Consider the following 23,887-nt stretch of genomic DNA (forward strand, 5'->3'; position numbering starts at 1 on the left):
ATTTGGGAGTAAGGCCAAAGGTGGACAATGAATGGCCCCTCCCAGGGGAAATAAAATAGGAGAGAAAGGGGAGTGGAGTTTGCAGAAGACCAATTCATTCCATTTCAATTCATTTTAGTTCAATTCATTAGGAGGAAGATCTGTTCCTGACTTCTTGCCAATTAATTGCTGCTACAGCGTGGAGTTTGGAAGATATCAGCCTGGCAGCTCTCCAAGCCTGATCAAGGTCTGCAGTTGTGAAACCTCATGAAAGACTGCTGGCCGGGACTTTGCTGGAGAGGAATTCCCTTTAACCTAAATAAAAGGGGTTTTATCGGGACGAGGAGTCGGCTTCGTGCTCTTGGGACGCCTAGATCAGGACAGAAACTGTCTGGGAACCATCATCTCTTTAGGTGGCTTCTGGGCTGAATTAGATGCATGGTAGTGATGTTAGGATGGAAGGTTTTCATGGAACGTTCTCCATGTATTTAATGGAGGGATTGTTTCATTTGGGAGTTCCTCTAAATCAACCCCTTATAGGTTAGCCCTGGATGGATTTCTTGGACTCTGAACTGGTCCGTATTTCATTTTTCTTTTTTAAACGAGGGTGCCTTCTTTAGCATTCCGCTTTAATAGCGGGATTGGTTTATAGCTCCGTCTTCTTTTGCAGGATTTATGTTAGCAACCTTCTCATGCATTCCGGAGTGGATCCTATCGTGCCCCTTTGGCAGATTTACTACGCAGTGGTCCGTTATGGAAATGTTTGCACTAGCAAATGCTGATCTTGATGTGTAAATCCGAACCCCTGGGGAAAGAATCAACTGGGAATGGAAGTGACTGCTAAATTGGGGTCAGGCCAACGGAACCCACAAGTATTTTCGGTCCTGCATATTAAGAGTCACATTCCTGCTACTGTTGACACCATCGCTTGGCTTATATAAAGTGGACTGGGGAAAAAGAAATCAACGGTCTTGACCTTTAAATCTTTTATTCTTCTAAATCAGTCGTTCTTTGTTTTTCATTTCTACTGGCTATTGCAAATTGATAGTCTCATTGAAGGACAATTTAATAAACTTCCCTACACAATTGAGCTGAAGAGGTATGTTGCTAAGTTACATAGAATAGAATAAAAGAATTGGAAGGGACCTTGAAGGTCTTCTAGTCCAACCCCCTGCTTAGGCAGGAAACCCTAACACCACTTCAGACAAATGGATATCCAACATCTTCTTAAAAACGTCCAGTGTTGGAGCATTTATAACTTCTGGAGGCAAGTTGTTCCATTGATTAATTGTTCTCACTGTCAGGAAATTTCTCCTTAGTTCTAGGTTGCTTCTCTCCTTGATTAGTTTCCACCCATTGTTTCTTGTTCTACCCTCAGCTGCCTTGGAGAATAGCTTGACTCCCTCTTCTTTGTGGCAGCCCCTGAGATATTGGAAGACTGCTATCATGTCTCCCCTACTCCTTCTTTTCATTAAACTAGACGTACCCAGTTCCTGCAACCGTTCTTCGTATGTTTTAGCCTCCAATCCCCTAATCATCTTGGTTGCTCTTCTCTGCACTCTTTCTAGAGTCTCCACATCTTTTCTACATTGTATTATATTGTATTGTATTGTACTGTACTTTACTATACTGTACCCTACTCTGAGAAAATTACCTTTTCAACAAGTTTCTTCACTCATTTTTTTGGTTCCTCCTTAACCACCATGATATCTTTGGGTAGCACTCAATCCTGGCTTAACGGTGAAATTAAAATGTGGCAGATTTTTCAATTGACAAATATTTATGATAAGGACGCAATTTTATTTTTAATTAGCCCAACTGTTAGGGACACTTGTAAAGTGAGAAACGAAGCTCAGCATTTTCACACCAGATGTAGCTTCTGAAACTGAAGTTTAGCTCTGTGGCATAAAATGAATGGGCCGTTGAAGAAATCCAATTAAACAACAGACAGGCAAATAAACATTTTCTGTTTCATGGGGGACTTCAAACGGAGTAAATACAACAGGTTGTTTAGAGGGGGGAAAAAATGGAGAGAACTTCAAGGGAACAGAAGGCTGCTATAGAACAAGTAATTATGAATGAAGAATTCATAATGATGGGCTTCAGACAGGACGAATCATCATTTATTTAGGAATGGTTTATGTATAAACCAATGCCGGCCAGTGACTGAAATATTGATAAACATTCTCAACAGGTGCATCCCCCCCCTCCCCATTTCATACAAAATATCTATACAGGGCTTCCAGTCAGGTGTACTCTGAAGATCAGGGAGAAAATGGTCACAGAAAAAATTAAGTTGTTTTTGTATTTTTAGAATAAGAGATAATTTTGTAACTATATTGGTATTTGAGGCAAAGGAAATTGGAACTTCCTTCCTTCCTTCCTTCCTTCCATCCATCCATCCATCCATCCATCCATCCATCCATCCATGGTGCACAGTGGTTAGAATCAATATTGCAGGCTAACTCTGCTGATTAAGGTTGACTCAGCCTTCCATCCTTCCGAGGTCGGTAAAACGAGGACCCTGATTGTTGGGGGCAAGAGGCTGACTCTGTAAACCGCTTAGAAATGGCTATAAAGCACCGTGAAGCGGTATATAAGTCTAAGTGCTACTGACGATTAGCTGTGGTGGTGCATTGGTTAGAATGCAGTATTGCAGTTAATACTGCCAACAGTTCGATCCTGACCAGCTCCAGGTTGACTCAGCTTTCCATCCTTCGGAGGTCAGTAAAACGAGGACCTAGATTGTTTGGGGCAGAATGCTGACTATGTAAACCACTTAGAGAGGGATGCAAAGCACTGCAAAGCGGTATATAAGTCTAAGTGTTACTGCTATGACTAAGTTAACAATGGCAACGATTCACTTAGGAACTGTGGTTAGAAAGTCCATAACATGGGCCAAAGTAACTGTCTCACTTGCTTAGCAACAGAGACTTTGGGCCAAATTGTGGTTGTAAGTCGAGGACTACCTACAGATAAATTTAGAAAACTCTATCCCACGGACGGAACGGATACCTGCTCGGCAGAATTTTTCCATGAGCTCGTGTCGAACGGCCTTCTCCAGATTGAAGTAGTTGTGTTCCTCTTCAGGTTCGTTTACGAAGAAGGGGATGTGCTGGAAGACGACGGCATGGCGGCACTGCTTTTTCTCCGCCAGGGCCAGCTGCTGCTCCAGCCACGCGTCCTGCGCCGCCTTTAACGCCGCGCATCGAGAAGCGTCGAAATACAGCTGGGAATTCAGCACGAGAAAGAAGACGCCGCCGACCCAAAAGCTGAAGTAATCATCGCCCCACTGCTGGCAATAATCGCGGACGGTTTCCGGTGTGGGTGTGTTGCCCAAGTCGTGATTGCCGCTGACGAAAACCAGAGGGATGTCGCTTCTAAGGTCCTTCAGGACATTTCTTAAGTCCCGGATTTGGGCCTCGCGCCATTCCGTCCCTGCAAAACAAGAAGCACGAAGTGTTAGGACCATAATGGCGAACATACAGCACGCTTGCCACAGGTGGCATGCGCCACCATTTCTGAAGGCACCTGAGGCATTGCCCTGCCAGCTCCAGCAGATTTTTGGCCTTGATTTTCGCCCCTTTTTCGCCATCAGGCTTCCCTGAAGCTTCCGGAGGGTGAAAAACCGCCTAACGTGCAAACCGGAAGTTCAGGAATGGACTTCCGGTTTCTATGTTGGACTGCTTTTGCCCTCCGGAGGCTTCAGGGAAGCCCCCTGAAGCCTCCGGAGGGAGAAAAACAGCCCAACGGGCAACCCGGAAGTCCGTTCCTGAACTTCCTGTTTGCACGTTGGGTGGTTTTTCACCTTCCCCAGGTTCCCTGAAAGCGTCTGGAGCCTGGGGAGGGACAAAAATGGACCTACAGGGCTCACCGGAAGTTGGAAAACGGGCCGTTTCTGGCCTCTGGGGGCCTCCAAGAGGTGGGGAGGCTGTTTTTCATCCTCCCCAGGCTCCTAAAAAGCCTCTGGAGTGTGGGCTGGGCGAAAAACTCCCCACTGTGCAGGATGTTGGGAAATGCTCAACCAGGCAGAGAGGGAGTCTCAAGTAAGGAATTAGCTTAGAATTGTTGCGTAGCCGCAAGAGATCCAAAACCAGGGGTGGGTTCCTGCCAGTTCTAACCTCTTCTATAGAAGAGATTCCACAAATCTACCATGCCGTTTAGAACTGGTTCCAGCTCCCTCCTCCCTGCCCGTCCGCACATCATCAAGATGAAAAGCGAGAGGAGGAATTCTGGGAGTTGAAGTTCACAAGTCTTAAAGCTGTCAAGATTGAACACCCCTGGGTTTTTTTCCCCTAAAGGGTTAGGGGTGCAAGGGTCTTGTAACTTGACAGCTTTAAGACTTGCATGCTTCAAATGCCAGAGTTTCTGAGCCAACATTTTGGTTGCTAAGCAAGAGCGTTGTTAAGTGAGTTTCACCACATTTTACAAATTGGCCACACCCACCCAGTCACATGACTGCCAAGCCACTCCCACTCAGTCATGCGGCTGGCAAGCCACTCCCACCCAGTCACATGGCCAGCAAGCCACTCCCAACAAAGCAGGCCACACTTACAGAAGAGGTTCTAAAAAATTTTGAAACCCACCACTGTCCAGACTGACCCTCCCCTAATCTCTGTAGAGCCTCATCTCTCTGCTTCCAAGAGAAGGCAAGCAGTCTGAGGGGGCTGCCATGAAGAAGGCGTCAAAAAGTACCTGAAGGTGGGACAAGTAGTAACAGATGGAAACTAATCAAGGATATGTATTATCCTTCCTTCCTTCCTTCCTTCCTTCCTTCCTTCCTTCCTTCCTTCCTTCCTTCCTTCCTTACTTCCATCCATCCATCCATCCATCCATCCATCCATCCATCCATCCATCCATCCATCCTGCACAGAGGCTAGAATGCAATATTGCAGGCTAATTCTGCCAACTGCCAGAATCTTGATTCTCACCAGCTCTAGGTTGACTCATCCTTCCATCCTTCCGAGGTGGGTAAAATGAAGACCCAGATTGTTGGGGGCAAGAGGCTGACTCTGTAAACCACTTAGAGAAGGCTGTAAAGCACTGTGAAGCAGTATATAAGTCTAAGTACTAGTACCTTCCTTCCTTCCTTCCTTCCTTCCTTCCATCTATCCATCCATCCATCCATCCATCCATCCATCCATATATCCATCCAGCACAGAGGCTAGAATGCAATATTGCAGGCTAATTCTGCCAACTGCCAGAAGTTCGATTCTCACCAGGCTCAAGGATGACTCAGCCTTCCATCCTTTCGAAGTGGTTAAAATGAGGATCCAGATTGTTGGGGGCAAATAGGCTGACTCTGTAACCCACTTAGAGAGGGCTGTAAAGCACTGTGAAGCGTTATATAAGTCTATTGCCCTTCCTTCCTTCCTTCCTTCCATCCATCCATCCATCCATCCATCCATCCATCCATCCTGCACAGGGGCTAGAATGCAATATTGCAGGCTAATTCTGCCAACTGCCAGAAGTTCGATCCTGACCAGCTTAAGGTTGACTCAGCCTTCCATCCTTCCGAGGTGGGTAAAATGAAGACCCAGATTGTTGGGGGCAAATAGGCTGACTCTGTAACCCGCTTAGAGTGGGCTGTAAAGCACTGTGAAGCAGCATATAAGTCTAAGTGCCAGTGCTATTTATTTATTTATATTTTTTTGCAGGAATTTCCACTGACTCAGTCTGCCTCCATCTTTCAACTCCTGCCATTCCATTTTTTTTACAAAGCCCTCGGAGTTGTAAAAGCCAAGAGTAAAAAATGCAATTATCTCAAAAACATTTTTTTAAAAAAAAAAGCAACACAGTCCAAGTGAACCGTAAAGTGTCGACTATTTAATGGCCTTAAAGCAGAGTGCCAATACTTCCGGCTGTAAAATGTGTTTGATCTCCTGTCAAAAGCATTTGTTTCATCTGATATGTCTAGATTTTATAGGGGCTTCGGAAGAGGTGTCAGAAATAAAGTCGCAGGGATCCCGGATCAGCTTTCTGGCTGTAAATTATCAATTAACATGTTGTGGTCACTCAGTGGTGGCTAGCAAGTTGTTGAGGTCAGACATGGAGAACTTGAGGGTGGAAAGCAAGGGGTTTCAATCAAGATCTCCTGAAAAAAGTCTCTTATTTATTTATTTTCTAGCTAGATATCCGTGCTTTGCGATGAAACCGTGTGATCGGGCTATGCAGGAAAAATTCAGTTCACAGTCCGTTGGCTCAGCAGCAATCGGTGATTGAAACACATAAGGGAATATCATTCCCGTTGCTTTGATTCCGGAAGCAGTTCCATGGGTGGAAGGGGTAGACATTTTGGTGAGGTACCAACATTTATTACTGCAAGGAGCCCCAGGTCGCTCCTGAGTGAAGAAGTGGAACGTCTCCCAGTTTGAACTGAGGTAAAGGAATGTGAGGCAACTGGCAGTTGGAACAGAGTTCTTTTCAGGTGGGGAGGGGGAGTAGAACTCCTTAGCATCAGAGCATGTTAATTACTGTATAAGAAATACTAATGATCCGATGGTCATTTTGAAAAAATCTTTTCTTAGCGAGCACCTAGAAGCCAAAAGGAACATACGTGCCAAATTTCACGTTTCTAGGCTTTTGGGAATTTTGTGATGAGTGAATGGTACTTGGCTTATATCTATCTATCTATCTATCTATCTATCTATCTATCTATCTATCTATCTATCTATCATCTATCTATCTACAAGATTTTTGATTTTGCCTTAATTACTTTATAAGTAACTTAAAGCAGCTAACATATTGCTATTTGTGTGAAAAATATGTGTGTGAATGCATATAAAACAGTTGCCTTATTAATATGTCAGTTTTATTAAATAACAAAGTTAGTGGGCTTATATGGCTGGAGGTGGCGCAGTGGTCAGAATGCAGTATTGCAGTCTAACTCTGTATTCCCACTGCCAGGAGTTCAATCCTGACTGGTTGAAGGTTGACTCAGCCTTCCATCCTTCTGAGGCCAGTAAAATGAGGATGGTGGGGTGACATGATAGCTGTTCAAATATCTCAGGGGCTGCCAGAAAGAAGAGGGAGTCAAGCTATTCTCCAAAGCACCTGAGGGCAGGACAAGAAGCAATGGGTGGAAACTAATCAAGGAGAGAAGCAACTTAGAACTAAGGAGAAATTTCCTGACAGTGAGAACAATGAATCAGTGGAACAACTTGCCTCCAGAAGTTGCGAATGCTCCAACATTGGAAGTTTTTAAGAAGATGTTGGATAACCCTTTGTCTGAAGTGGTGTAGGGTTTCCTACCTGAGCAGGGGGTTGGACTAGAAGACCTCCAAGGTACCTTCCACCTCTCTATTCTATTCTATTCTATTCTGTTCTATTCTATTCTATTCTGTTTTTAATTCTACTCTACTACTATTCCTATTCCTATTTCTATTCCTATTCTACTCTTAATTCTACTCTATTCTACTCTACTTATTTCTATTCTATTCTATTCTTAATTCTATTCTACTACTATTCCTATTCCTATTTCTATTCCTATTCTATTCTACTCTTAATTCTACTCTACTTATTTCTATTCTATTCTATTCTTAATTCTACTCTACTACTATTCGTATTCCTACTTCTATTCTATTCTACTCTTAATTCTACTCTATTCTACTCTACTTATTTCTATTCTATTCTATTCTTAATTCTACTCTACTACTATTCCTATTCCTATTTCTATTCTATTCTACTCTTAATTCTACTCTATTCTACTCTACTTATTTCTACTCTACTCTACTCTACTCTACTCTACTCTACTCTACTCTACTCTACTCTACTCTTTCCTATCCTATCCTTAAAGCAGAACAATTCATTTCAACGATCTATACAGCCTCCTACTTCTTTCCTAAACCTTAGCCAACAATACATTCATGCAAAACGGAACAGGCCACATCAAAAGGAATGACATTTGGGTTAAGGTGTGTGGTTTTTTTTAAATAAATAAAAAAAAGGACAATGAGCCACACCGATCTTCTACAAGCGAAGAAGAAAACAGAACAGAATAAAATCCTGAAAAAAACATCTTGCAAAACATCCATCGCTCCCCTCCATTTCCACTGCGGCATCTGATTAGCACTTTAACATCCCATCTTTAATAAAGTGTCAAACTTAATAAAAATCGGCCGGGTTCTCTGTTATGAGCGCTGTCCAAAGCGAAGGGGCTTTGTTTTAACCTGATGGTTTTGGCATGAGTTCTCGCCTCTGCCTTCTGTTCCTTAAAAAGTACAGCTCGTTTCTCTGTCCTGAAAAATATCAATTTGTGTCATGTCTACCGAGCGGAATCATGCTCATTACCGCCAGAGAATTAAGGGCTTGAAAATTATTCTGCTAGGTTAGGAAGGGGGAAAAAGAAACCCACAGAAAGTGAGGACAGTGGAACAGCTTGCCACCAGAAATTGTGGGCGCTCCACCGCGGTGGGATTCAAATAATTTAACAACCGGTCCTCTGCCCTAATGACCAGCTGGGTGGGCGTGGCTCGGTGATCATGTGACTGGGTGGGCATGCCCAGCTCAACGTCACTCAGGTCGATGGGCGCTTCACCTTAGCTGTTACAATGTAATAAGGGTTAACCGGAGAGGCAGTTTCTGTAAGCAGGGCAATAAAGATGAGGCTAGAAACAACACCAGAATGTTTCCTTCCTGCCTTCCTTACAGGATTAGCCACGTAAAGTGGGAGGAAAAAACAAAAGGAGATTTCTTCCAACAACCGGTTCTTCCAACTGCTTAGAAAGCTAACAATCGGTTCTCCCGAATATGTGCGAACCGGCTGAAACCCACCACTGGCACTCCATCACAGGAGGTTTTGAAGCAGAAGATCAGATAGTCACTTGTCTGAGATAATATACATCAGGGGTGGCAAAGTCGATTTCATTGAGAGCCACATCAGGGTTGTGTTTGACCTTAGGGAGCTGGGGGAGGGAGGCGTGGCCAGGCTGGGCATGGCCAGCTCGACGACACTTGTGTTAGGGGGCCCTGTGGTGGCCTGAGCACTCTGCCAGTGAAAACAGGCTCCCGAGCTCCATTTTCAGCTGCGACAGCCTCCTGCAACCCTCTGCCAGCGAAAACGGAGCTCGGGAGGGCTGCACGCAGCAGCCCCCCCCCCCTCAAGCTCCATTTTTGCTGGCAGAGGCACTGCAGGCCAGCCCTTCACTGTTTCTAGGGAGGCCCTACAGGCCTGATCTCAGCTCCCCGGGGGCAAAATCCAAGCCTTGAGTTTGCCACCCCTGGTATAGGTTCTCCTGTTTGACCAGGGGCTGGACTAGAACCGCGGTCACCAACTAGTGGTCCGTGGACCGCTGGTGCTCCGCGAGAAAATTTCGGTGGTCCGCAGAAAAATCTTTGCATTTTTTTATACTGCACTAAGTCAGGGATCCTCAAACTGTGGCCCCTGGGCTTGATACGGCCCGCCAAAGCAATTACTCCCATTTGCTGACGGGATGGGGTCCTTCAGGCACTTAGCTTGGCTGCCTGTTTAGTAGCTCTAGCCCCTCCCTCCTTCTCTGGGAGTCCAGGCCCTTCAGTGATCGGTGCGTGAAACTTCGGCCGGGGTCCTCAAAAGACAGTTCGCTGGGGTGGTGGCGATCTAGCGCCTGGCCTGGCCACAAGACCCACATTCATTCTTGGCCCTATTTGAGATTCCTAGCTGCAATGGACAGCAAATGTAGGGTTGACCCCAGCGGCTTCTTCCCCGTTAACAGGGTGGGCCAGCTCAGTGCCTGAAGGACACCATCCCGTCACGAATTCATATTAGCGGTCCACGGGATTTAAAATTATGAATTTAGTGGTCCTGGGGATGGTGGTGGTTCCGAAAGGTTGGTGACCCCTGGACTGGAAGACCTCCGAGGTCCCTTCCAGCTCTGTTCTATTCTAATCCCCCAGCTCTTGTAAAATACGACAAAGTCTTTGGCTTTTAAGACGCCTGGGACAACTGCAGCAGCAAAAAAAATAAAATAAAATAAAATAAGGCATCATCAGCTAAAGTGGGCTGCAATCAAGCAAAACACTTGGCACCGTTTATGAACCCGTTAAAGGAACTAAGTAATCAGCGGCAGTGTCTTTGGTTATGTAAATGGTGATTAAATGGGGAGGGGGGGGTTGCGCTCGGATTGTTGTTATCATTACTAGTAGGGCAGGGATGGATTCTTTTCCCCTCCCCCTCCCCCACCAGCCCCCTTTCCCCTTGATTGTATGGAAGCCTTTGATGATACCCAGAATAAGCGGATGCGTGCTATTGCAGGAGGAGATCGGGAGGGTTATTAGAACTTTGCGGGGAACGGAACTCTGCTACAGAATATCGCTCCGTGGTTATCGAGGTGATGCAGATGTTGGGGTGCTGATTGGAAAGCTTAAGAGATCTTCCCTTCCGCAATTGGGACCTCCGGATTTCTTGGTATCCAATTTTAGTAGTTTAATGATGCCTCTGTGGGGGACCTTGGTGCTCTCTGAGCTTGGTTGTTTTCTCGCAGAGGTTTCATTACCCAACTATCAGAGCTAGAAGGGAGACGGGTTTGCAACGAGAAGGATGATGAAGAGAAGAAGATGGAGAAGTGTTGTGGCCCAGCATGAACCGTTGGAGCTGCCACCAGACTCCCGACAGCGAGGGGACCTCTGAGTCGGCTTTGGAGGATGTGGAGGACCCTGGACAGGATTCCGACTCTGAGCAGGGCACAGAGAGGCTGGTTGGCCACCAGGAGGCACCTGAGCCTTGGACCAGTGGGGAGGAGACAAGGGAGAGTGAGCCGGAGGCCAGTAATGAGTTGTTCCTGGATGCACGCCATCGAAGAGCTAATAGGCGTCAGGAACAATTATGCAATTAGAGGAGGTAATTGCACTCAGCTGGTGGTCATTAGGCTCCTCTCCAGACTATAAAAAGGCTACCTGTGCACCCGCCTTCTTTGCAGAAGTCAACACAGGATTGAATGTTGGAGGACATTACTGGGAGCTTGGCAGGCTGGATTGCTGCCAAGCCTTATCTGTGTTTATTGCTGCCTGAGTTTGTCTGAGTTGCTGCCAAGGTCCTTATCTGTTTGTTATGCTTGGCTTTCAGCCACCAAGGTTTTGGTGTCTTGCTATTAAAGTACATTCCAGTTAAGCTTGTCTCGGCATTTGTTACTGGATGGAGGAGGGAGTCAGAACAGAGAAGGAACAACTGTGGGGTCCTTGGTGCTCTCTGAATTTGGTTGTTTTCTCGCAGAGGTTTCATTACCCAACTAGGTGACATCATCAGAGCTAGAAGAGAGTGGGGTTTGCGAGGAGGAGAAGGATGATGAAGAGGAGGAGGAGAAGGAGGAAGAACAACTGTGGGGTCCTTGGTGCTCTCTGAGCTTGGTTGTTTTCTCACAGAGGTTTCATTAACCAACTGTTCTGACCGAGGCTTCCCAAGAGCACGAAGCAAACTTCTGGTCCCAACAAAAGCCCCTTTTATTAATGTACTGTGAATTCTGCTCATTCACATCCAGCAAAGTCTTTCAAGGGAGGATTTACAGTCACAGACCTTCTCTGGCTTGGAGACCTGCCAGGGCGATCTCTATAAAACCTGGCAAGGAGTCTCGGAGAGTCACGAACCAATTAAGCAAACTAATTGTCTCCTGCAAACTCCACTCCTCTTTCGCTCCTCTTTTATTTCCTCTGGGAGGGGCCATTCATCGTCCACCTCTGGCCTTACTCCCAAGTCAACCCATTCTTTACCTGTTCCCTTTGTCTGGCAACTAATTGTCTCCTGCAAACTCCCCTCCCCTTTCGCTCCTCTTTTATTTCCTCTGGGAGGGGCCATTCATCATCCATCTGTGGCCTTACTCCCAAGTCGACCCTTAGCTGTTCCCTTTGTCGGGCCACTCTGCGCATGCGCACACTGGGAACAGGCTCCAGCTGTTCCTCTGCCTCACTGAATGTCTGACTCTGAAGGCAGCTGACAACTGTCGGATGGCTCTGGCCCCCTCTCTGCCTCCGACGCAGAGCCTTCATCAGAGCCTTCCCCAGACTCCAGGACTGGCCCATCTTCCTCCCCAACCTCCTCACTGTCCGAATCTGCTGGCCTCTGGTGGGCCACAACACCAGTAACATCATCAGTGCTCGAAGGGAGTGGTATTTCCAGGGAGGAGGGAAAGAACAATTCCTTGGTGCTCTCTCTAAGCTTGTTTTCCTTGCAGGCTTTTCATTACCCAACTAGATGACATCATCAGTGCTAGAAGGGGAGGGCTGCTCTCTGTTTATATGCAAGCGACTCGCCAGGTCAGTTGCTAGTGGGAATGATCTTGATGCTTCCTTAATGAGGTTGTTGTTTAGAGCAAAGCCCACTCCATTCTAGCCCTGATGATGCTAGCTAATTGGATAATGAAGCACCTGCAGGAAAAACAACCCACCTCAGAGAGGACCCAGGATCCAACGGGTCAGCTCTGAATTATAAATATTCTGCTGGTAACTATGCTTTGAAATCTCTTTTATTTCTCCCCTTGCAAGATGGGGCAAATTTTGCTTAGGAGAGAGACTTCGGATCCTACAATGCTTCCATGCTGGAAATATTCTAACAATAGGAGCCAGGAGGAAGGCAGGTAATTCTCAACTTACACAGTGACCTGTTCTGACTCCCCTCCTCCGTCCAGGAACGAAAGCCGAAACCAACGTAAACGAGAAGGTTTCTTTTAATCAGTCCAGACTCTTGTTGGCTACAAGCCACGTAAACAAAGAGATAAGCACTCCGGCAGCAAGTCCTACAAAACTTGGCAGCAATGCAAACAAACTCTGGCAGCAATCCAGCCTGCCAGGTTTGTTTCTTGTTAGTCCTTAATACTTCTGCAGAAGGGCGTGGCACAAGCAGTCTCTTTTATAATCAGGAGAGGACCTTAATGAGCATCAGCTGAGCGTAATCACCTCTTGTAATTACGCCGTTGTTCTTGACGCCGAGTAGCCCTTCGACGGCGTGCATCCCGGAACAACTCACAGGGGTTTTCTGGATCACTCCCTCTTGTCTCCTCCCCACTGATCCAAGGCTCAGATGCCACCTGGTAGCCAATCAGTCTCTCCTCGCCCTGCTTGGAGTCGGAACCCTGTCCAGGGTCCTCCACCTCCTCCAGGGCCGACTCATAAGACCCCTTGCTGACGGAGTCTGGCAGCAGCTCCAACGGCTCCTGCCGGGCCACAACAGCAACCAATCGAACGTTACAGACGTGCTGGGAGAAAAAGTGACTTATGGCCGTTTATCGCAATAACAACTGCTGTAGCATCCTCACAGCCATACAATCAAAATTCAGTCAGTTGACCACTGACTCCCATTTATGATGGTTTCAGCAACCCAGGGTCCTGTGATTCCCTTCTGACAACCACATTCACTTAACGACCTTGTTATTGACAACCGCAGTGATTCACTTAAGGACTGTCGCAAGATTGGACTCAGTCTTTCCTCCTTCCGAAGTGGGTAAAATGAGGAACCAGATGGTTGGGGGCAAGTGAGGCTGACTCTGTAAATCGCTTAGAGAGGGCTGGAAAGTGGTATATAAGTCTAAATGCTATTGCTGTAATTGATTGGATTTTGCATTAGGAGCCCTGGTGGCGCAGTGGTTAGAAAGTGGTATTGCAGGCTGACTCTGCCCACAGTCTGGAGTTTGATCCTGATCGGCTCAAGATTGACTCAGCCTTCCATCCTTCTGAGGTTGGTAAAATGAGGACCTAGATGGTTGGGGGAAATAAGGCTGACTTTGTAAACCACTTAGAGAGGGCTGTAAAGCACTGTGAAGCAGCATATAAGTCTAAGTGCTATTGCCCTTCCTTCCTTCCTTCATGCCTTCATGCCTTCCTTCCTTCATGCCTTCCTTCATGCCTGCCTTCCTTCCATCCATCCATCCATCCTGCCATCCATCCATCCATGGTGCACAGTGGTTAGAATGAATATTGCAGGCTAATTCTGCCAACTGCCAACAGTTCGATTCTCACCAGCTCTAGGTTGACTCAGCCTTCCATCCTTCCAAGGTGGATAAAGTGAGGACCCAGATTGTTGGGGGCAATAGGCTAACTTTGCAACCCACTTAGAGAGGGCACTTAGGGCACTCACTTGTAAACTTTTAGAGAGGGTAAAGCACTGAGAAGCGGTATATAAGTCTAAGCGCTTTTGCTATTGCTGTGGTTGATTGGGTATTGCATTAGGAGCCCTGGTGGCGCAGTGGTTAGAATGAGGTATTGCAGGCTGTCTCTGCCCACAGTCTGGAGTTCGATCCTGACCTGGCCAAGGTCAACTCAGCCTTCTGTCCATCTGAGGTGTGTAAAATGAGGTCCCAGATTGTTGGGGGCAAATAGGCTGACTCGGAAAACCGCTTAGAGAGGGCTGTAAAAGCCCCGTGGAACGGTATATAAGTCTAAGTCCTATTGCTATTGCTAAAAAGGAGATCCCCCCCCCCGTCCAAATGGTTCTGAGAGCAGAAAGAAGATGGATTTGAAGTCTCCCTGGGGAGACCCATCACTCTCGCTTTGCTTGCTGTTCCTTGCCAATGTTTGCCCAGCTTAGACCAAACACACAACCCAGCTCAAAAGCAATTTTGGTGCTCAAGATGTTCTGTTCAAACGTTTCACGCCCCGCATGGCTAAATGTGTCTTTGGCAGTTGTGTGTGATGCATGGGAGGGGGGGTGCGGGTGGAGGGGGAGATGGGCTACATAAGCAAGACCCAACTTCTCTAGAACATCCGATTTCTCTTATTTTTTTAAAAAACAAGAACCAAAAAATTAAAGAGAGAATCAATTTGCATGCACACTTTCTCGTAACAGCTTCGCTGGAATTCCTACCCTGTTTTCCCCAAAAATAAGACCTCCCCGGATAATAAGCCCAATCGGGCTTTTGAGCACATGGGCTAAAATAAGCCTTTGCCCGAAAATATTGCAACACAGCAGCAGCCATGAGGTGACCACATTCACCACCTCCTGCACCTCAAAACTAATAAGACCTCCCCGAAAATAAAGCCAAGCGCTTATTTCAGGGATCAAAACAAAATAAGACCCTGTCTTATTTTGGGGAAAACATGGTAGCAGATTGTGCAAAGGAAGGGAGCTCTTTTATTTATGTATTTACTTCTTCGTGTATTATTATTTCTTTCTTTATTAAATTTATTGCCCACCCATCTTACCCCGCCCAGGTAACTCTGACCAATGATAGATAGATAGATAGATAGATAGATAGATAGATAGATAGATAGATAGATAGATAGATAGATAGATGATAGATAGATAGATGATAAGTTTATTTTCCCTGGGGGGACTCAGGGCAGCTCACAACTTAAAAGGGGGGGGGAGGAAGACAAACTTTTACATATAAGACAATACATAATTAAAAACACAACATTCATACCATTCGGGCGGGTTACAGTCTTAACCCCAGGCCTGACGGGATAGCTAGATTCTGAGGGCTGTGCGGAAGGTCTGGAGGGTGGTGAGGGTACGAATCTCCACGGGGAGATCGTTCCATAGGGTCGGAGCTGCCACCGAGAAGGCTCTCCTCCGCGTGGTTGCCAGTCGACATTGACCGGCAGATGGAACTCGGAGGAGGCCTAATGTTAACCAAATTCAACTTCTTCCAGGAGGTAGACCTGGCCGGCTTACGGCAAAAATTCCTGTTGCTAAGTGAGACATTTGCTAAGTGAGTTTTGCCCTGTTTCACGATTTTCATTGCCACAGTTAAGTGAATCACTGCAGTGGTTAAGTCGGTGGTTAGTTTAACAAGATTTTGCTTGTTAGAACATCACAAAAGGTGATCTCGTGACCCCAGGGTACTTGCAACCGTCATAAATATGAATCAGTTGCCAACCATTGGAATTTTTGATGGTATGACCATGGGGACGCCGCAACCTTTGTAAGTGTGAGAAGCGGTCATAAGTCACTTTCACTTAGCAATGTACATTGTGGTTGTAACGTGAGTACTATCTGTGCAGTTTGACGTTTCATTCAAAGGAAATGTCACAATCTCAGGCCCGGATTAAAACCCGCCAGCGATTCATCGCAAAAACTGAAGGCTGCCTCCAAGAGAGGCCACATCAATTTTCAACACAAAACACACAAGCAAAGTTGTAAGATGCCAAGCCAAAGATGATTTTAGCGTTAGCAGTTTGAACAGAACTGTTTGTAACAAGGGATTGCTGCGTTAACACATCGGAGAGGTTTTCTTTTTTATTTATTCTTGCTTGTTTTTCCCCCCTTTGTAATTGACAGGAGATCCATGCTGGGAATGCAAAGGAGAGATTTTTAGGGCAGAGAAAATCTAGCCTGGGGTGGGGTGGGGGGAATCCTGCAAAGTTGAAAGAGAGAGAGAGAGAGAGCCAAAAACAGGAAGTCCCGCAATTACTGTCAAATCATGACCCTCCAGCCAAGCTTCAAAAGAAATCCAGTCATTTATTAGGATTTTTATGTCAGTACATACACCAAGTGAAGCCAGCTCTGACCCCATATAATTTACGGCCCAATCATGACCCTGTTCCCCCCGCCCCCTCCAGGGTGTGTCATCACATTCACAACGAGGCAATTTCGTGGATTGTAGAGACCACTCCCCTACAACTGTAGAGACCACTCCCCTCCGGCCTGAGTCAATTCCCTCACGGCTACGATTTTCCCCATCGCGCTTCCGTTTTAATAGAAGCAGTAAATGCTTCATTCTCTCCTTTTTCTTTGAAGCCAGGAGATGCCAAGCCAACCTATTTGCTGCTCGGGGGAAACTCCGGCTGTCACAGACCGAAAAACGAACCACCGGGGCCGGGCAGAATTTTCAAAAGCTGGTTTCATTCCGGCACCCTTTGGGGCCCAGCTAGCGATGATTGGATTCGGAAACGGGAAAGGCCTCGCCTTCGATAATGGGAGCAATGGCTGAATGTGGGGGATTTTGATTATGCTAACAAGATTATTCCATGCAGCTGTGTGAGGGAAAGCAACGCCCGGCACGCAGCCCGTCTGTTAATCCGGCTTTAACAAAAGCCGACTTGGATGGAGATGTTTTATTGAAAAAAAAAAAAAGGGGGGGGGGGGGGTTGGCAAGCCTTCTTGGCCCGCTCAAAATTGGCCGGCTAAAATGAAATGAAAAGTGGGTAAACATTTGCAAATCAATGTAGGTGTGTGTCGGGTGGTAGGATTCGAATAATTTAACAAGTGGTTTTCTGCCCTAATGACCAGTTGGGTAGGCCTGGCTCGGTGGTCATGTGACTGTGTGGGCGTGGCCAACTCAACGTCACTTCCGTCGAGGGGCGCTTCGCCTTAGCGGTTACAATATCGTAAGGGTTAACCGGAGAGGCAGTTTCTGTAAGCAGGGCTAGGAACAACACCAGAATGTTTCCTTCCTGTCTGCCTTCCTTACAGGATTAGCCCTGTAACAGTGGTGGGTTCCGGATCTACCTGCTCGGTGGAGCCGTACGCTCCATGTGTGGAAGCCCCGATCGGCTGAAATACCGGTAAGGAGCATGGGAGGGCCCTCTGGAGCACCGTACTGGAACGGTACCTGGTGCTCCCAGCAGGCACCAGTACGCCCGTACCGAGGTGAACCGGTCGTATCCCACCACTTCCCTGTAAAGTGGGAAAAAAGAGGGGATTTCTTCCAACAACCAGTTCTCCCAACTGCTTAAAACCACGATGGCAAACCTATGGTAACCATATTTGGTGGCACTCCAGCTGATATTTTTGTCCTTCTGGAAGGCCAGGGCAGGCTGTTTTCGCCCTCCCCAGGCTTCAGGAATGCCTCCGGAAGCTGGAGAGAGCGAAAAACGGCTCCAACCGGAAGTTCAGAAACAATCCATTTCCGGCTCCCAGAGGGTCGCCAGGGGAGGCCATTTTCGCCCTTCCCCAGGGTCCAGGAAAGGCTCCTGAGCCCGGAGAGGGGTCTCGTATGCATGCACGGGGTGTGTGTGTCATGCGTGCATGTGCAGGTAAGCAGGGAGATTGAGTGGGCATGCTTGCACACACGATTTTGCATGTGTGCGCAATTTTGGCACGCCGTAAGAAAAAGGTTCGGCATCCCTGGCTTAGAAAGTTAACAACCGGTTCTCCCGAATAGGTGCGAATCGGCTGAATCCCACCACTGGTGTGTGCGCGCGCGCGCAGTAGTTTCCATCACAATGCACTGCCTGCCACACAGGTAGTCCTCAACTTACAACAGTTTGCTTAGTGATCGCTTGAAGTTACAACGGCACGGGGAAAATGTGACTGGGGACCATTTTTTCACACTTACAAGACCATCGCAGCATCCCCAGGGTCATGTGATTTACATTCGGATGCTTGGCAAACTGACTCACACTTACGACGGTTGCAGTGTCCCGGGGTCACGTGAGTAGCCCTTCCGCGACCTTCGGAGGAGCAAAGCCAACGGGGAAACGAGATTCACTTAGCAACCGCAGTTACTAACTTATCCACGGCAGCGACTCACTTAACAACGGTGGCGAGAAAGGTCGTAAAACCAGTCAAAGCTCCCTTAAGAAACGTCTCACTCGGCAACATCAATGTTGAGTTTCAGGTGTGGTCGTAAATTGAGGATTACCCATACAGCCCTGGGACCTTGGAGGGGAGGGGGGGGAGAAAGGGTCAAACCACGATTCTTCCGGATCAAGAATTTGAACTGCCTTACCAGGCATCCCGTGTATTAAGTCCCCGCAGAGGACTAGGAACTTTGGTCTCGGGTTAAGGCGGTTAATGGCTTCCACCGCTTGCCGGGTGAGCTGCAATTCGGCTTCCCACTCGTCCCCACCGCTGTTGCAGTCGCCGATGCTGTAAGCCTTCATCAGCCCAAATTGAGGGTCCGCTCCTTGGATGAAATAGAAAGGGCCCTTCCACTCCCGCTCCGCCTCTGGAAATCAGAACAACACAAAACAAAACAGGGGAACAACTGATTAACCAGAATAGTGTTCTCTTCTCATCCCTGGCAGGAATGGAATGGAATAAGGAATAGAATAGGATAGAACAGAATAAGGAATAGAATAGAATAGAACAGAATAAGGAATAGAATAGAACAGGATAGAATAAAGGAAAAATGGAATGAATGGAATAGAACAGAGAATAGAGAACAGACTAGAATAGAATAGAACAGAACAGAATAAGGAATAGGAATAGAATAGAAAAGAACAGAATAAGGAATAGAATAGAACAGGATAGAATAAAGGAAAAATGGAATGGAACAGAATAGAGAATAGAATAGAGAATAGAATAGAATAGATAGAACAGAATAGAACAGAACGGAATACGAATAGAATAGAACAGAATAAGGAATGGAATAGAATAGAATAGAAAAGAAAAGAACAGAATAAGGAATTGAATAGAACAGGATAGAATAAAGGAAAAATGGAATGGAACAGAATAGAGAATAGAGAATAGAATAGATAGAACAGAATAGAACAGAACGGAATAGGAATAGAATAGAATAGAACAGAATAAGGAATGGAATAGAACAGGATAGAATAAAGGAAAAATGGAATGGAACAGAATAGAATAGAGAATAGGATAGAACAGAATAGAACAGAACAGAATAGGAATAGGAATAGAATAGAATAGAATAGAAAAGAACAGAATAAGGAATAGAATAGAAAATAGAATAGAATAGAACAGAATAAGGAATAGAATAGTATAGTATAGTATAATATAGAATATAATAGAATAAGGAATAGAATGAGATAGAATAGAATAAGGAATAGAATAAAATAGAATAAGGAATAGAATAAAATGAAATTAGGAATAGGAATGGATAGGATAGAATAAGGAATAGAATAGAATAAGGAATAGAATAGAATAAGGAATAGAATAGAATAGAATTACAGAGTTGGAAGGGACCTTGGAGGTCTTCTAGTCCAACCCCTTGCTTCACCAGGAAGCCCTACACCACTTCAGACAAATGGTTATCCAATCTCTTCTTAAAAACTGTTGGAGCATTCACAACTTCTGGAGGCAAGTTGTTCCACTGATCCGTTGTTCTAACTGTCAGGAATTTCCTCCTTAGTTCTAGGTTGCTTCCCTCCTTGATCAGTTTCCACCCATTGCTTCTTCTTCTACCCCTCAGGTGCTTTGGAGAATAGCTTGAGCCCCTGTTCTTTGTGGCAGCCCCTGAGATGTCAACTGTCAACCTTTCGGATCGACAAGCTCAGCGTCTTAGCCACTGAGCCCCAAAGCAGCACTGAGCCTTCCAAATTTGACACCCAGCATTGTTTTTCAGCCTTTGTATTCACAGCACCAGTTAGCAAATGTTGTCCAAAAGCAACATCTCATTAAAATGCGATAAACAAACTATGGAACGAGCAGCGGGCTGACAATGCATCATACTGTTCCTTGATTTGCTAATTTGGTAAATTCAGTTAGTCAGGCGTTCGTGGGAAGGCAGATCAAGTAAGAGACATGGCATGGATTTTAAGAATGTTTTTCTCATTTCAAAAAAAAAGTTGCAGGCTAAAATAACAGAATTTTGGAAAGTCTTTCTCGCTCTCTCGTTCTCTCTAACCAAACTTAATCAAAGTGGGGCAATTTTAATTTTCTTTTTTTATGCCTTCTACTTTCTCAGGGCTGAAGTCCAGAGAGTCCTCAACTTATGACCGCAACTGGGCCCACATTTTCCATCGCGAAGCAAGACAGCCGTTCAGTGACTTTTGTCCCATTTTACGACCTTTCTTGCCACAGATGTTAAGTCGGTGCTTTAGTTGTTCAGTTAGTAACGCCGTCGTTCAGTGAGTCCCGCTCCCCCAATGGCTTTGCTTGTCAGTAGGTCGCTAAGGGGGACCGCGCGACCCCCCGGACACTGCAATCGTCGTAAATAGGAATCAGTGCCCAAATTCTGATCAGGTGACCATGGAGATGCTACAATGGTCGTAAGCCTGAAAAATAGTCATTTTTTTCAGTAATGCAATTTCAAACAGTCGCTAAATGAATTGTTGTAAACTGAGGACTACCTGTATCTTTTTTGAAAGCCTCTGTAATGGTATGTGGGAGTGACCTTGCAGATAGGAGAAAGAGCCACGGACAACAATGAGATAAGAGGTCACTGAGGCCACAAAAGCAATGGGGATAGCGAACATCTCAGGAGAGACCCCCCCCCCTAGTTAATTGAACTATAGATGGAGTGTGTGGGGAGATGTATTTTCACACTTGCAAGATTCTGCTCATGTAACCCTACAATAAAGTTGGAACTACTGCTTCTGGATGGGCTTCTTGTGTAAACTAACAACCCTAACTCTCATTCCCATCTCTTTAACACTTTGCTATAGAACAAAAATATAGAGTAGAGTAGAGTAGAGTAGAGTAGAGTAGAGTAGAATACATAGCATAGAATATAGAGAATGGAATGGAATAGAATAGAATAGAATAGAGAATCAAGAGTAGAGTAGAGTAGAGTAGAATACACAGTGTAGCATAGCCTAGAATATAGAGAATGGAATGGAATGGAATAGAATAGAGAATCAAGAGTAGAGTAGAGTAGAATAGAATAGAATATAATAGAATACACAGCATAGTATAGCATAGCATAGAATATAGAGAATGGAATGGAATAGAATAGAATACATAGAATAGCATAGAATAGAAAACATAGCATAATATAGCATAGCATAGAACAGAATAGCATAGCATAGAATAGTATAGCATAGCATAGCATAGAACAGAACAGAATATAGAATAACATAGAATATAGAATACAATATATAATATAAACTATAGAATAGAATATAGAATAGAATAGAACAGCGTAGCATAGCATAGAATATAATATAGAATAGCATAGCATAGCAAATCATAGAATAGAATAGAACAGCATAGCACAGCATAGCATACAATAGAATAGAATAATAGAGTTGGAAGGGACCTTGGAGGTCTTCTAGTCCAACCCCCTCTGCTCAGGCAGGAAACCCTACACCACTTCAGACAAATGGTTACCCAACATCTTCTTTAAAACTTCCAGTGTTGGAGCATTCACTGTTTCTCCTCTAGGTTGCTTCTCTCCTCGATTAGTTTCCATCCTTCCTTCCTTCCCCATTCCCAAATCCAGGTCTCCATTCTTCGGCAATCATTCAATCCAGTTTACCACCATCTTTAGTGCCCCCTAATAATGTTCATTGAAAAGAATCACCCCAAAAAATGTTTGATAAAGAGAAAGGAATGTATCTAGTTGTGTATGCATGAGTTAAAAACAAGGGGGGGGGATTAATTTTTGAACATTTTTTTGTTTCAAGAAAAGTTTTTTTTTAAGAAAAACCGCATTGAAAAAAAGGATGAGGAGGGGTCTTAAGGAATTCTAGCATTTTCGCAATACTGAGCACCAGAGATTTTCCAAAGAAAAATGACTTTGCACGAACGTCTCTTGATAATGAGATTAACTCATTTTTTTATTTTTTAACCTTGCCAACTTTAAGATGTGTGCACTTCGACTGCCAGAATTCTCCAGCCAGCCTAGTTGGTGGCATTTTTTATTGTTTTATATGCACCTTGCCAACAATCCTATCTGCCATACGCTAGCATTAAAAAGCGCTATATAAATAAAATACATTTCAAATCATAGTTAAAAAAAACAAATACCACTGAGGCTTTTCTTAAAAGCCTGGATCATTTTAGCAGACATACAGGTAGTTCTCGATTTACAACCATTCAAAGTCACTTTAAAAAGTGACTTACGACCATTTTTCACATGAACGACCGTTGCAGCATCCCGATGGTCCCGTCATCAAAAGTCAAGATGCTTGGCAACGGATTCATGTTTATGACGGTTGCAGTGTCCCCGGGGTCACACGATCCCCTTTTGCGACCTTCTGACAAGCAAAGCCAATGGGGAAGCCAGGTTCACTTAACAACCGTGTTACTAAGAACTGCAGTGACTCACTTAACAACTGTGGCAAGAAAGGTCGTAAAATGGGGCACTTAACCAATGTCCCACCTAGCAACACAACTTTTGGGTTGTGTTTATGTCCACAACATAAACTGTGGAGATACATCAAGGGCTAGGGGAGACATGATAGCAGTGTTCCAAGATCTCAGGGGCTGCCACAAAGAAGAGGGAGTCAAACTATTCTCCAAAGCACGTGAGGGTAGAACAAGAAGCAATGGGTGGAAACTAATCAAGGAGAGAAGCAACTTAGAACTGAGGAGAAATTTCCTGACAGTTCGAACAATTAATCAGTGGAACAGCTTCCCTCCAGAAGTTGTGAATGCCCCAACACTGGAAGTCTTTAAGAAGATGTTGGATAGCCATTTGTCTGAAGTGGTATAGGGTTTCCTACCTGAGCAGGGGAATGGACTAGAAGACCTCCAAGGTCCCTTCCAACTCTCTATTCTATTCTATTCTATTCTATTCTATTCTATCCTAAACCTGAAGACCAACTGGCCAGCACATGCATGCCTGTTTTGGGGGCATTTCTGGCTGTTTTCCAGGCCATTTTGGGGGCGTTTTTCAGGCCTGACTATCTGACTAGTGCTCCAGAAACAGGAAGAGCAGCTGGCAATGGCACACATGTCCACAGAAAGGGCTCTGCATGCAACCTGTGGCACGCATGCCATAGGTCCACCATCACTGGTTTAAACAATTTCAAAAGGATAGCGAGCAGTTATACAGGTAGGCCACATTATGGGTTCTAGTGAAGGTAACTGTGGAGCCTTAATTAATACAGTAGGACCTAAATATCAGCCCAATTGAATTCACTTAATTCTTTTTTAACCTCACAGTGGAAAAAGTCCTTGAACTGAACAACTATTACGCACTGCAAGGTAACACACACTGTTCCCAAGTATAGGCAGAACAGCGTTCCCAGGGAACTAAATCCAGCCAATTAGTTGCAAAGATCAACAGATTTATTGTGATGTAACATCAAGATTTCTGGAAATGAGCGAGCTAAACACATGCTTTTTGGAACACCCCCTAGTTGTGCAACAGTTAGTTATATCATTTTAAAGCCAATTCAGCCCTAGGTCTAAATATTAAAATTGGCAACTTCCTTA

General features: G+C 45.3%; 1 protein-coding gene across 1 annotated transcript in view; it reads right to left on the minus strand.

Moving 5' to 3' along the window:
- Positions 1 to 23,887, minus strand: part of CPPED1 (calcineurin like phosphoesterase domain containing 1) — a 34,566-nt gene that overhangs the window by 4,928 nt on the left and 5,751 nt on the right. The window contains 2 exon segments of the mRNA XM_032231370.1: positions 2,995 to 3,417; positions 18,555 to 18,773. Coding sequence (XP_032087261.1) covers positions 2,995 to 3,417; positions 18,555 to 18,773 — 642 coding nt within the window.

The sequence above is a fragment of the Thamnophis elegans genome, chromosome 14 (genome assembly GCF_009769535.1).
Source record: "Thamnophis elegans isolate rThaEle1 chromosome 14, rThaEle1.pri, whole genome shotgun sequence".
NCBI classification, from domain to species: domain Eukaryota; kingdom Metazoa; phylum Chordata; class Lepidosauria; order Squamata; family Colubridae; genus Thamnophis; species Thamnophis elegans.